Source organism: Myotis nattereri (genome assembly GCF_964212035.1).
Source record: "Myotis nattereri genome assembly, chromosome: 13".
Taxonomy (NCBI): Eukaryota; Metazoa; Chordata; class Mammalia; order Chiroptera; family Vespertilionidae; genus Myotis; species Myotis nattereri.
This window is the reverse complement of record NC_138088.1, coordinates 38,824,788-38,839,300: the sequence shown is the minus strand read 5'-3', so window position 1 is coordinate 38,839,300 and position 14,513 is coordinate 38,824,788. Positions and strand designations below refer to the sequence as shown.

The 14,513-nt window shown below is 35.8% G+C and overlaps 1 protein-coding gene across 1 annotated transcript in view; it reads right to left on the bottom strand.

Moving 5' to 3' along the window:
* Positions 1 to 14,513, bottom strand: part of TBC1D12 (TBC1 domain family member 12) — a 73,052-nt gene that overhangs the window by 40,808 nt on the left and 17,731 nt on the right. The window contains exon 2 of the mRNA XM_081105332.1: positions 11,865 to 11,988. Within this exon, the coding sequence (XP_080961458.1) occupies positions 11,865 to 11,988 (124 nt within the window). The remainder of the gene's footprint in view (positions 1 to 11,864; positions 11,989 to 14,513) is intronic.

Sequence of the window (14,513 nt, the reverse complement as noted above, 5' to 3'; positions counted from 1 at the left end):
ACTACATGATCATATTAATATACACAGAAAAAGCTTTTGACAAAATTCAACACCCACTCATAACAAAAAATCTAATTTGGAAAAGAAGGATATTTCCTCAATTTGATAAAGAATATCTACCAAAAAACCTGTAGCTAATTTAATGGTGAAAAACTTAAAACTTTCTTGCTAAGAACAAGAACAAGACAAGGAAGACCTCTCCCACCACTGCTTGTCAACATGTATAGGGAATTCTAGCTAATACAATAAGAAGAGAAAGGGAAATAAAGATATACTGATTGGGAAGGAAGAAATAAAACTGTCTTTGTTTTATTAGAAAATCCAAAGAAAAACAGATAAAACAAAACAAAAAAAAACATGAGTAAGCAATTATACCAACATTGCAGGATACAAGGAAAGTCAATCACTTTCCTATATACAGCAATGAACAAATGAAATTTGAAATTTAAAATAAATTGATATTTACTTTAGCATCCAACAGAAATAGGTATAAATCTAATAATGTATGCAAAACTCTAACAAAAGATATCAAAGAAGAACTAAATAAATGGATAGTCCATGTTCATGGATAGATCAGTACTGTCAAGATGTCAGTTCTTCCCAACTTATCTATGGATTCAACACAATCCCAATCAAAATCCCAGCAAGTTATTTTGTGAATACTGACAAAATGATTCTAAAATTTATATGTAGAGGCAAAAGACCCAGAATAATAAACTCAATACTGAAGGAGAATAAAGTTGAAAGATGAATACTACCTAATTTCAAGACTAACTACAAAGCTACGGTAATCAAGACAGCATGGGACTGACAAAATAGACAGATGAATCAATAGAACAGAACAGAAAGCCCATAAATAGACACATAAATATAGTCAACTGATCTTTGACAAAGGAGCAATATAAAGGATCAAAGACAGTCTTTTCAATAAATGGTGCTGAATACTGGACATCTATATGCAAAAAGAATGAACCAAGACACAGAACTTACACTCTTCATATTTCATAAAATTAACTCAATAGGTCGAAATGTAAAATAAAAATACTATAAAACTACTAGAAGATAGGAGAAAACCTAGCTGACCTTGGATTATGATAATGAATTTAGATAAAAAGGCATAATCCATGAAATAAATGAGAAGCAGGACTTCATTAATTTTAAAAACTTTGGCTCTCTGAAAGACACTGTCAAGAAAATTAAAAGAAGCCACAAAGTGGGAGGAAATATCTTCAAAAGATACATTTGATAAAGGACTGTTTTGTAAGATATACAAAGAACTCCTAAAAGTTTATTGAGTTCTGCTCTTATTGTTTTTAGGAAAATTAACAATCTAATTTAAAATGGCAAAAGATCTGGAGACATCTCAGTAAAGAAGATATATAGATGGCAAGTAAATACATGAAAAGATGTTTTGAACCTCATGTGTTAATAGGAAATTGCAAATTAAAACGAGATACTACTACATATCTAATAGAATGGTCAAAATCCCAAACACTGACAACACAAAATGCTGGTGAGGATGTGGAACAATAGGAACTCTCATGCTTTGCTAGAGGGAAAACAAAATGGTCTAGCCACGTTGGAAAACAATTTGGCTGCTGCTTTCAAAACTAAACATCCTTTTATCATATGATCCAGCAATCAGACTTCTTGGTATTTACCCAAATGAAATAAAAACTTACATCATATGAAAACCTGCACACAAATGTTTATAGCAGCTTTAGTCATTATTGCCAAACTTGGAAGCAATCAAGCTGTACTTCAGATGTGAATGGATAAATGAACTGTGGCACATCCAAACATTAAAATATTACTCAACACTAAAAAGAAATGAGCTATCAAGCCATGAAAAGACATAAAAGAAACAAATGCACATTGCTAAGCGAAAGAAGCCAATATGAAAGGGCTATATACTGTATTATTCCAACTATTTAATATTCTGAAAAAGGCAAAACTATGGAGCCAAGTAAAAAGATAATTGGTTGCCAGGGATTTAGGGGCATATGAAAGGATATACAGGCAGGGCAGAAAGGATTTTTAGGGCAATGAAATGATTCTGTATGATATGAATAATAGTGAACACACGTCATTATATACATTCTTCAAAACCCATAGAACAGAATTTACAGCACAGAGAGTGAACTCTAATGTAAACTATGGGCTTTGGGTGATAATGACGTATTAATGTAGGTTCACTGATTGTAACAAATGTACCACACTGTGTGGAGGAGGTTGTGGGTGTGTAGGGACATAGTGTATATAGAAACTCTCTGTACTTTCTGCTCAATTTTGCTGTGAATCCAGAACAGCTCTAAAAAATAAAGTTTATTAATTTAAATACACACAAATGCAAATTGAACCATCAACATACAAAATGGATATTATGACTAACTGAAGTTTATCCAAGGAACACAAAGTTGGTTTAACAGTAAAAAACTTTTACAACTTAATAAGAAAAATGGCCAAACAGACTTTATCTGATCTTTACCTCATCTGAATGAATGAAAAAACTATATAACTAGTGCCAACCAGGCACCTAAGAGACACAAATTCAAATCTATGAAGGATGGCATCACCTTAGCCTTCAAACTGTTTTCTATATATAATGTTTCAAATATTATGTCCAGCACCCAAGCAAAGGTAACTAGGCACATACAGAGAAAAAATAGCATCTGCTAACAAAAACTAGCAGGACCAATATTCAATATAAACAGATCTACAGAATTTCCAGACATTGGAATTATCAGACACAGGCTATGAAACAACTATACTTACTATGTTTTAAGGAGATAAAGGCCAAGCTTGAAATTCAGCAGGGAACTGTAAAAAGTGATATAGCAGGATATGAAAAAGAATCAACTAGAAACAAGAATTGAAAAACACAAAATTGACATTAAGAACCCAATGTATGTGGCCAAGGATCTATATCCTTAACACATTCTCTAGGTAATCCACTGTGTTTGGGAACCAGAATCATAGACTAATTTTAATGTCCTCATTTGCAAACCCACCCTTTTCTAATATAGCTTGTATAATACCTCCATAATTACTTTTCTAATATATGAATTTGACATATCAGTGCCTTATTTCATAGTATTTTTGATAAAACCCAATTCTCTAAACATTGTGGCTAATGACCCTTGACCTGATATACTGGTCTGCTAACTAGTCAAGTCTGTGATCCCTCGTTTGCTTATTCTGGAATATTTTTCCCAACCTTGTCTACTTGGTGAACTACTACTAGTATACTTCACAACATACTCACATGGTGTATCTGAGCAGAATTAATCATTCATCAATACTCTCATACTTTGTCCAAAACTCAGCTACAGCACTCACCACATTAAAATTATATATGAATCTCTCCATCCCCTATCCTCCACACACAGTTATACTGGAATAACTCAAAGGTTAGGAATCATATTTACTTATATCCCAAGAATCCGAACCATGATTTAATGTATTAAACACAGTAAATGTATGTTAAATAAATTACATATTCATTGCAATGAAAGCCAGACAATCTTAGAGAAGAATGTAGGGTCAGTTCAAGAATTTTGTCCTTCAATTTCTGCCAGAGAAAAGGCTTAGAGTTTGCTACCACATTCTGATACCTTGGAATCTGCAGCTAAAGAGATCTACCAAAAAGGTATACTAGGAGGCAAGATGAAAAAAGATCAAACTCTGGGTTCAAATGGAGGGTAGTAGGAGTCTTTGAATAGCTTTTGAAAGAAGTAAAATATGCTCTGGTCAGGTGGCTTATTGGATTGGAGTGTAGTCCCTAAGGGTTGCAGGTTTGATTCATGATCAGGGCACATGCCAGGGTTGTGGGCTTGATCCCTGGTAGGGGCACATGCGGGAGGCAACCAATCAATGTTTCTCACATTCACGTTTCTCTCTCTCAAATCAATGAACATGTCCTCTGGTGAGGATAAAAAAAAAAAAAAAGAAATAAAATATGGAACTGGGGAAATAAAGAATAGAATAGGAACGTCTCTTTCAAAGACAATATGAAAACCAAAATAGCCGAATATATATAAACCAAAATAGCCGATGTGAACATTTCTACCACCTCAAGACCACGTCTGCTCAAGATAAAGAGGTTCTCTTCCTCATCTTGAACCAAGAGCCAGGGAAACCACCTTGCTTGGAGTAGGGGCGTGAAGGTTATGCTGATTATGATGCCTTTACTAATTCTAAATTTTCTTCCTTGAGGAGAAGCATTTCATATCTCTCTGGCATATAGGAGTGCTCTAGAAAACTTTATCTTGGAAAAATTAGCACAATTTTAAAAATATATATTTTTATTGATTTCAGAGAGGAAGGGGGGAGAGGGGGAGAGGGAGGGAGGGAGGGGGAAAGGGAGGGAGGGAGGGAGAGAGAGGGAGAGAGAGAGAGAGAGAGAGAGAGAGAGAGAGAGAGAGAGAGAGAAAAAAAACATCAATAATGAGAGAGACTCACTGATCAACTGCCTCCTGCACGCTCCCTACTGTGGACTGAGCCCGAAACCCAAGCAGGTAACCTGATCAGGAATGGAACCATGACTTCCTGGCTCATAGGCCGACACTCACCACTGAACCACACCGGCTGGGCAGCACAATTTTGTTTAGTCTAATTTGAAGCCTAACATAATATACAAGTCTGACTGACATAAAAATAGAATGAATACAACTTTTACTATAACTTTGATACTCAAACTGTATTTGTGGAATCAAATCACAGGTAGTCAGAGTGTTTTCAAATTGCAACCCCTTTCCAAGTTTGTCTCGTATAAAAGGAACAAATTCTCCCCCCCAAATCCCATCCTATTCAATTTGAGAACTTGTTTTTACTCTTTTAGTTTAACTAATTTAAACTTCTCTCTCAAAGTTCATACTTCTTCCCTCTCCCAGAAGCTCAGGCCTAAAGGTGTTATAAATTCCTTTCTCAATCTTCAGATCACACAAATTAACATTTATAAAATTAACTTATTCTTACATAGGTAAGGCAATAATTTATCATGAACTATAAAGAAAGAACACACATGCAGCTGCAAAGATAGTTATTCACTACCTTTTTAAGGTGACAATACATTAGGTAAATAAAAGTGAAAATAAACATGTAAGGCTGTAACATTTTTAAGGACTTTTCAAAAATAAATTCTGAACACTGTCCAGCCCCTCCACAACTTAACCATCATGAAGGAAGTCACTAAGTCAAATTAAACACCCAAGATAATATATTTCTGCATAATAAAAGCCAATGAACTCTACTAAAATGTTCTAATACTATACACACCAATAAAGTTAGTAAACAAAATATAAAGCTTTCAAAATGTTATATATTTAGCTGCTGCTCATAAAGCCCATGTATTCAAGTTCTTGCTGTTATTGTTCCTGCAGTAAAAAACTTCCAAAGCAAAGGTTTAACTGAGGAGGGTAACATATTCTACTTTTACACAATTTAAAGTGCTGAGATTAAGAAATCTGTGTAATGTCTTAAAACTTTCTTCTTGCTAGTCAAAAGTTACATGAAAGTGATTCAATCATTGAACTAAAACTTCACTCAGAAAAATACATGAACAATTAAAAACTTGAAACATCATCTAATTACTACAATCTCATTTTCTCATTTAAAATGCCAATATATAGAGCACTGGCCAGCGGACTGAAGGGTCCTGGGTTTGATTCCAGTCAAGGGCATGTACTTCAGTTGTAGGCTCCATCCCCAGCCCTGGTTGGCACCTGGGAGGGAACCAGTCAATATGTCTCTCTTGCATCGATGTCTCTGTCTCTGTCTCTCCCTTCCACTCTCTCTAAAAGTCAAAAAATATCCTTGGGTCAGGATTAACAAAAAACAAAACAAAAAAAGATGTCAACATAAAAGCAGTACCTAGCAAAAACATAAATTACTTTCTATTGAAAGATTGTCAATTTGACATAAATAGGGTATATATTCAATCTCGTATGAAATCATGTTACAGTTATACATAACATGACTCATTTATAATCATTTCACTTGCAGTTTGGAACTCACAAGATAAACTATGTAGCCATCTTCAAATTTTGGCCTATTAATTTAGAAAAAACAAAAACTTAGGTCAATTGAACTACAATATAATTGAAATACTATTTATAATTAATTGATGCAATTTTTAACATGGCTCACCAACTGGTTGAAAGGCCACAAGCAGGAATTTCATACCTGCAAGAGAACACATGCAATAATCCTCATAAAATAACATTATGAAATATTCATGTGATTTGGGAAGTGAGTATCAAGTTAAATGCCAAAATTGAATCAGTTCGATTTTGCTCTTATCCTAAAATAATTTTTATGTTTCTTTAATGCTAACATGGGGAGCTAACCTTGATGAGATCTTTAATAAAACTTACTATGAGAATACAATTTAAAAATATTTAACTTAGTTATCTTTCACCTATGAACTTCATGTATCTCTGAAAAACTACAGATATAGAAAATGTAAAGTTAAGTAAAGCAAAACAAAATATATATAGACACATAAATACAGAGACACTGTTTTAGAAATGTGACAGAAAAATATATGTAACACTATATATTAAAGAATATACACATATAAAAATAATTACGTTTTCCACATAAAAATACATTTGTCTAAAAATGTGAAGAGAAAGTAAAATGAGACATATCTTCCTATATTGTTTTCCATTTTACAGAGAAAATATAATCATGTATTTGTGTAATTAACAATTATTAGAGAAAAAAGTTTATAAAGCAAACCTTACTTTTCTATATATTAGTTTATAATCTTATGTCTTTCCACTGAAAAAAGTCTGGCCCAATACATAATCATACAAATACTTAAAAATATAACTACTTTCTGAATATCTGCTTTAAAATAATTATTCTATAAAATAATACTAGTACTCTAATCTCCTATTAAATCTTACTATTTTGTCACTCAAAAAGCAAGTAAGGCAAGTTTAAAAAGCTCAAAGGAATTTACTTTTCCATGGTAGTTTTGGCATTGCTCACTTTGTCAGGGAGATTTATACTGGAATTACTAGCTACCTTCATTTTTCTACAGCCTTACCAACTTAAGACTCTACCCTAAAACATGACAGATGTGTCCTAACATTCTTCATGGCTTTACTAACAACATTGTCATTTTTTAATTTCTGATTCCAAATAAATAACACCCATTTGAAAAGAGTATGTGGTAAAGGATCTCAAAAACAGTTTTATATTCATAACCAGAGGCCCAATGTACGAAATTCATAAAAGAGTAGGCTTTTCTTCCCCTGGCTGTCGGCACCCGCTTCCCTCCAGCTGCCAGCAGGCACCTGGGACACAGGCTTCCTTTGCAGGCCTGGCTTCGTCTGGAAGGTCGTCCGGAAGGACGTCTGGTCTAATTAGCATATTATGCTTTTATTATTATAGACTAGAAGCCTGGTGCACAAAAATTTGTGCACTGGCGGGGGTGGGGGTGTCCCCTCAGCCCAACCTGTGCCCTCTCATAGTCTAGGACCCCTCGGGAGATAACCACCTGCTGGCTTAGGCCTGCTTCCCTGGTGGCAGATGGCATGCCCAATCCCTCGGTGTCTGCCCCGTCTCCCCTGGTTGCAGATGGCAGGCCTGGATGCCGAGCTGGGGCAGGCGGCCGCTCAGATAGTGCTGCTGCCTGCCCCGCCCACCCCGCCCGCACACAACAGGCCCAGATCCTGCGCTGGGGCAGGCAGCAGTTGGGGATCTCGCTGCCGCCCGCCCCGGCTACCCCACCCTGCACACCGCAGGCCAGGATCTTGCTGGGGCAGCCAGCGGCTGGGGATTGCAGCCTGCAGTATGCAAATTAGCTGCCATATTTGTTGGCGGTTAATTTGCATATCACACTGATTAGCCAATGGGATGTGTAGCGAAGGTACGGTCAATTACCATGCTTGTCTATTAACACATTGTTTTCGGGTAGTTTTTATTGTGCACTAACAAGTGGCGCGGGCCATTTTTGCTAATTTTTTGTGCAAATAGCAACGTTCAGTAAAATTACAATAACTTTAGTTTACATATTTATACGTTACCCGCATTCTACCACTAGTCTATAAAAAATGTATTAATACGTGTCCCGCGCTCTACTACACTGGTAGAACGTATAAATACGTAAAACGTATAAATACGTTTCCCGCATACAATGTGTTATTAGACAGGATGTTTTACAGAGTTTAAAAGCCAGGGCTGTTCAAAAATGTTTCAGGCAGGAACAGAGAAACAAAGTTATAAATTTACTATCCTATATAATAAAAGGCTAATATGCAAATCAACTGAACAGTGGAATGACTGGTCACTATGACGTGCACTGACCACTAGGTGGCAGATGATCAACGCAGGAGCTGCCCCCTGGTGGTCAGTGCGCTTCCACAGGGGGAGCACCGCTCAGCCAGAAGCCGGGCTCATAGCTAGCGTGTGCAGCAGTGGTGGTGGGAGCCTCTCCCGCCTCCACAGCAGCACTAAGGATGTCCAACTGACAGCTTGGGCCCACTTCCCATGGGGAACGGGCCTAAGCTGTCAGTTGGACATCCCCTGAGGGCTCCCGGACTGCAAGAGGGTGCAGGAGGGACCCCTCCTGAGGGCACGAATTTTGTGCACCAGGCCTCTAGTCTATATATGTAAAAGGCTAATATGTTAAGTGTCTGTCCATCCGGGGAATGACGCCACGTAGCAACACCCAGCTTCCTCTACCTAGTGACAACTAGCCTCCTTGCAGTTTCTTCAGCCCAGGAACACAACTTGCTTTATAGCCAGGTGGAAACATTTCACACTTGAACCAAATGTCTGTGAAGTGTTTTCCTGTGCCTCATCTCATTTCATCCTCACAGAAGTCCTGGAGTAGGTAGATAGGAGACTCGGTAGAATCCTATATTCTTTTCATTAGCCAGAAAATGGAGATTTAGAAAGTTTAGAAACTTGACCTGACTGAAAAGAAGTAAGACATGGTGGACCTTGATAATGACTTCAGGTTTAATCACTGTGAAGAATATAGTCAAACAGTGCTGCAGTTAAATATTTTACCATTTGTTCTCCCTGTGTGATCTACAATAATAATCTACTTTGTGTTGATATTCACTGCTGTGTTTCTGACAATTACCTGAAAGAGAAGCTGGGGGTGCTTCACTGGGCTGGAAAAAGTTTAGCTAAATCAGAAAGCAGGTCTAATTAAGCAAGTTTATTCTATATCTATAAAAGGCTAAAATGACTCGTGCATGCACAATACATATAAAGCTCTTACTGGCGCCAATCACATAGGTAAGTTTCGATCTGTCATCTGTCGTGAATTTGGTTGACACTCCTATTATACAGAAAGGGCGAACAGCAATATTAAAATATTTCTTCTAATTAATTTCCTTTCAATGTGCACAAATTTGTGCACTGGGCCACTAGTTATTAATGAAAGAAAATCATGCCCTTCTTGAAAATGACAACTTTAGGGAAGAGGACAGCAAAGTTAGACAAATGGAGAGCAGAGGACACACACAGAAATAGGGAAAGAGAGCAGAAAGGGAGAGGCAGAAAGATGTCCCATCACATGGTGAAAGAGATACATATTTTGAGGGTAGAAAGGATCAGAGGAACAATTTCACCATCTATCACACCTCCCCAAAAGAAAGAGACCCATGAAAAAGGCACCAAATACACACTAGTACCTACACACAACCTGAAAGTTCAAAACTTAAAAGTAGTAGCTGGGAGAAATCACCATCTATAAAAAGCCAGATAAGGGGCTGTAGAGGACAGCAACTCCACTCCTTCTTCCCCTATGAAAATAAGAGTTCTTTTCCTGGCCAGTCATCAAATGTTCATACAATATATATACAAAAGATAATGTGGCTTTCCAAAATAAAGACAGCAAATTAAAGGCATACAGAATATCAATAAGCAGGTAATTATGCACCCAGTAATTAATTTAGTCACCTATGAGAAGATATTGCAGAATGTTACTTTATATAAAGACATAGAAGTGTACGCACATGCACTTTTAAGGTAAACTATCATAAAGGAGGAATACAAAACCTTCAACAGCAAGACCACTGTTTTGCCTCTAGAGGGCGAACTTGGTCTTCTGAAAAATGACAGAAGTGATTTTCAGACTTTACAAAAAAAGTTAAAACTTAAAATGCTAAAATAGCAAAGATTCCCAGATTTTCTTGGTTAACAGTGCCCTCAGTGTCCCAGTAATTTTTCCATCGAGCCTCCCCAAACTAACAAAAATACCTAATAATTCTAATTCTGTTTAATAACTATAGCAGTTATGTCTAACAATTTAATAGAATTAATGTCCTAACTCATAGTAACCATTTGAAAATATAACGCACATAAATTAAAGAAAAAGTTTTATTTCACTCCTAAATAACCACAATTAATTACTAATTGAGCATGAAATTGTATACTGTACAATTTCTCAAAATTTGAAATCCAATTAGATACTGTTACCCTCATTTTTCCTGTTCCACACTTATTTTTCAAGATAATCTGATTTTTATCAAAACCTCAGAAAAATTAGATTCACAAAGATGTGAAAATAATATAGTGCATTTAATGTTGAAATTGTGTACTACCTCAAGCTAAAAGTCTACCATATCTGATAGATATGGAGTGTCACTGAATTTGCCATGGTTCCCCCACTAGCTGAAACACCTGGGTGCCTGAGTACACACCTTGGGAATCAGCATAGTTTTAAGTTCCAGCAGCTATTTAAACTACTCAACATTTTAATTAATTGTAAACAAAATTAACTATAACTAATGTTTTTAAAGATCTAAAAATTGTTTTCTTATATCACTTTTGGGAACAATCTTTCTTTTGAGCAATAAAAGGAACACTATTAAATGCTTAAAGGAAGATGTTTTTCCAATTTGAATGATGATTATTGCTTTAATGTCATTGTTTTTATAATGCTGGTTGTGTTGAATCTGATAAACTACAATTGGGAAGCAGAGAAATAGAAAATTTATTATATATCTCCCGAGCAACAAATTCTCCTAATTTAAAAACGCTACAAATTGATCCAGTCTTGCTGCTTTCCAGTCTCATCAATCTCCTAGTACTGAGAAGCACAAATTTAGGAGTCAGTTAAGATCTGAAATTCTTTAAAACTCAAGAATAGAAATATTAATACAGATATTAAAAGAATTAGCTTCCAAAGTACTAAAAAAGATTATATATACACGCATCTCACAAAGTCCTTGGTTTAGATAGAACATCAGAAAAGTAATCAAAGAGTTCAACCTCAAACTCTACTCAGTTTTTCATTTTACTGTTTCATAAGTTCACAACTACCTATATCCACAAAATCTGTGCCACTGGCAAATGCTACCGTGTTCAATTCGAAGTCAAAATCTGTGGTGAGAGTAGTTAGCTAACAATAACAACAACGATAACAAAAGGCTATCCAAGGAATAACTAGGAAACAAAATCAATATTCTTTTTTTAAAAATATATTTTTATTGACTTCAGAGAGGAAGGGAGAGGGAGAGAGGGATGGAAACATCAATGATGAGAGAGAATCATTGATCAGCTGCCTTCTCCACGCCCCCTACTGGGGATCAAGCCTGCAACCCAGGCATGTGACCTTGACTGGAATCGAACCCGGGACCCTTGAGTCCACAGGCCGACGCTCTATCCACTGAGCCAAGCCAGCCAGGGCAATATTCTATTACTTTAAAGAATTTTCACAACCATAAAAGATAATTGAAAATGTGTCATGTTTTAAAAATATATTAAGGTTGCTAGAAATATCTATAATCCCAAAATTTTATATGTACAAAAATATAAATGAAAGTAGGATATGGTTAATTATCAAGAAAATATATTTGAAAAACTAAGACAAAACACATGGCTATGTTAGTACTTACCTGCTGAATAATTTTGGAAGTTTTCTGAAGATTCTCTCGGGGAGGAACTTTACCAAATAATTTCCAACCAGGAGCACTATGGACAACTGATTTGAGTTCCTTTGTTCTTTTTGAAAAAAGGTTTCTGAAATACAAGAAAGTTACATGAATTATGTTTTTTATGATAACCATGGAACTACTTAATAATAATTTCTAAAGTTTACTCCCAAGACAACACAAAATAATTTTAAATAAAATTATTTCTACTATTTCTATTTTTATTAGACTAACAAGACTCAATTAAAAATACCTGCCTACATAGAAATATTAGAAAAGTCATCAAAAGAGATATTAGAGAGATAAATAAATTGGAGAGAAAATGACAAGCTTTAAATAAGATGCAAATATTTGCTTAAAATCACCTATAATGTGACTTGAATTGACTATACATGCATGCACTTAACAATAAAATCCAAGAAATGAGAACAACAAAGCTCAAGAGAAACTGTATGAAAATGTAAAGGATTAAGTAAAAATCTTTTGGGAAAATACTATTCAGTGATTTTCAGTAATAATTTGTTACTATTTATAATAAAAGGGCATCTACTGATACTTCACTGTCATAAAACAGGCATACGTAAATTGTTTTCTTCTAGGACAAGGTATGTACAAGGTAATTTACTGCATAAGAGTATATAACTAAGAAGAAAGTGTCTCTTACTGAAAAGGATATAAAGGGAAAAAAGCAAAATAAATAACCTCCACAATAAAAACCTGGTTCCAATATGCATCACCATTACAATCGTAATAAGTTCAGAATGAAGTTTAAATTCTCATTAAATCATAAAAACAAAACAAAGTCAATACTTTAAATTTTCATATCTAAAAGACTTTGGTTACTATAAGAAATTTCCATAAAAGAAATATGAGCCCACAGGTATCCAATTACTAAGAAAGGCCATCAGATAACGTTCCACATTAATTTCTTATGCCACAAAGACATTTTGGATTGGGTTTTCAGTTTATGTCCTGCCACAAAAATGACTTAGAATGTAGCTAACTGGCATACATCTGCAATAAAAAGTAATTTAAAAATATTTTTCCAATTACAGGCCCTGGCAGGGTAGCTCAGTTGGTTAGACGTCATCTGGATGTGCCAAGATTGCAGGGTTCGATCCCTGGTCAGGGCACATACAAGAATCAAGGAATGAATGGATAAATAAGTGGAACAACAATCGATGCTTCTCTCTCCCCCCTCCCCTCTCTAAAACCAATCAATAAAAATTTAATAAAAAATAAAATATTACAGATTAAATGGGCTTCTCTGATTAATCTAGGATGGGAATTACTACTTTATTACATTTTAAGGAGGAAAACCCAATGAAAAGGTACATAAATAAGCCAGTAATGTGTAATACTCTGTTCTTTTCATGCACCATCCCTTACCCCCTATCCACTGTCAGGGGACTGGTGAAGTAGAGATTCCAATGCAAATAAATGTGGGGGACTAGGTTCCTCCTCATCACCTTTCAAACTGAAGACAGACACACACATTTCCCTTTTACCTATCCCCTCAAATATTCAAATTTCTTACATTTAAATCAACACTAAAAGCTTCTTAGCAAAACAAACCAAATGTGTTCAAGCACCCATGAGAGAGTTCTTTCTCTCTATGTTGCAGAGATAGAGCTTGACTCTATGAATGAGACTTATATGGCAGTGATGGAGGAAAGGGTCATTCTTATTCTGTATTCTTATAGTTTCGGGGTAGGGGCAGAAGGAAGGGACACCCCTAGCTTCTCTCAGCCCCCTATTCATTCCCATCTGTGGAGCTGAAATTTGGTGCCAGACATTGCTGCCTAACAGCAGAGAGAAATCAGTTTGTCCTGCTTTCCTAATATGAGGCTAAGGTAGTTTTCTCTGCACTCCTTTGTCCCCAATCCCCACAGGAAAGGCCTTGCTGTGTTAACTGGATAAATTTAAATCAGGTGAAGTATTAGGAAGGCCACTGCAGCCAAAGGCATGTCTTTCCATCCGGATTTCATCAGTATTAAAGCTGATGTTGTGAGGTCCCATTTGTCTGTGTCCTATGTCTTTTTTCCTATTGATTCCAAACTCAGAAGTGTTGAGAGATGTAATTTAATGGTTTTGCCTAAACCCAACAGTCACGTTTTTGTAAGTTGTAAAGTATCTTATTGTTTCAGAAATGCAGGAAATATTTTCAAATGTTTCCTAGTTGAGTTTGTTTTTCCTTTCTCATTCTGTACCACATTTTGTCAGTATACATAGAAAGCAGGGAATGACAATGGTCATCCATCTTAAAAAAGGGAAAAAATAAGAGACATGCCAAGAAAAAACTGATGTGAGAAAGAGGAAAAAAAAAAAAAGCCCTAACCTTCTCTCTTAGCGACTTTTATAGTAAAGGTTGATAAATGAATGAATGGCTCTTATTTGTTAATACCTGTTAATATTTGCTTCGCAAATCTGTGTCTTGTTTCATTTTTCTTTTTGTTTTTTTTAAATATATTTTATTGATTTTTTACAGAGAGGAAGGGAGAGAGATAGAGAGTTAGAAACATCGATGAGAGAGAAACATCGATCAGCCGCCTCCTGCACATCTCCTACTGGGGATGTGCCCGCAACCCAGGTACATGCCCTTGACCAGAATCG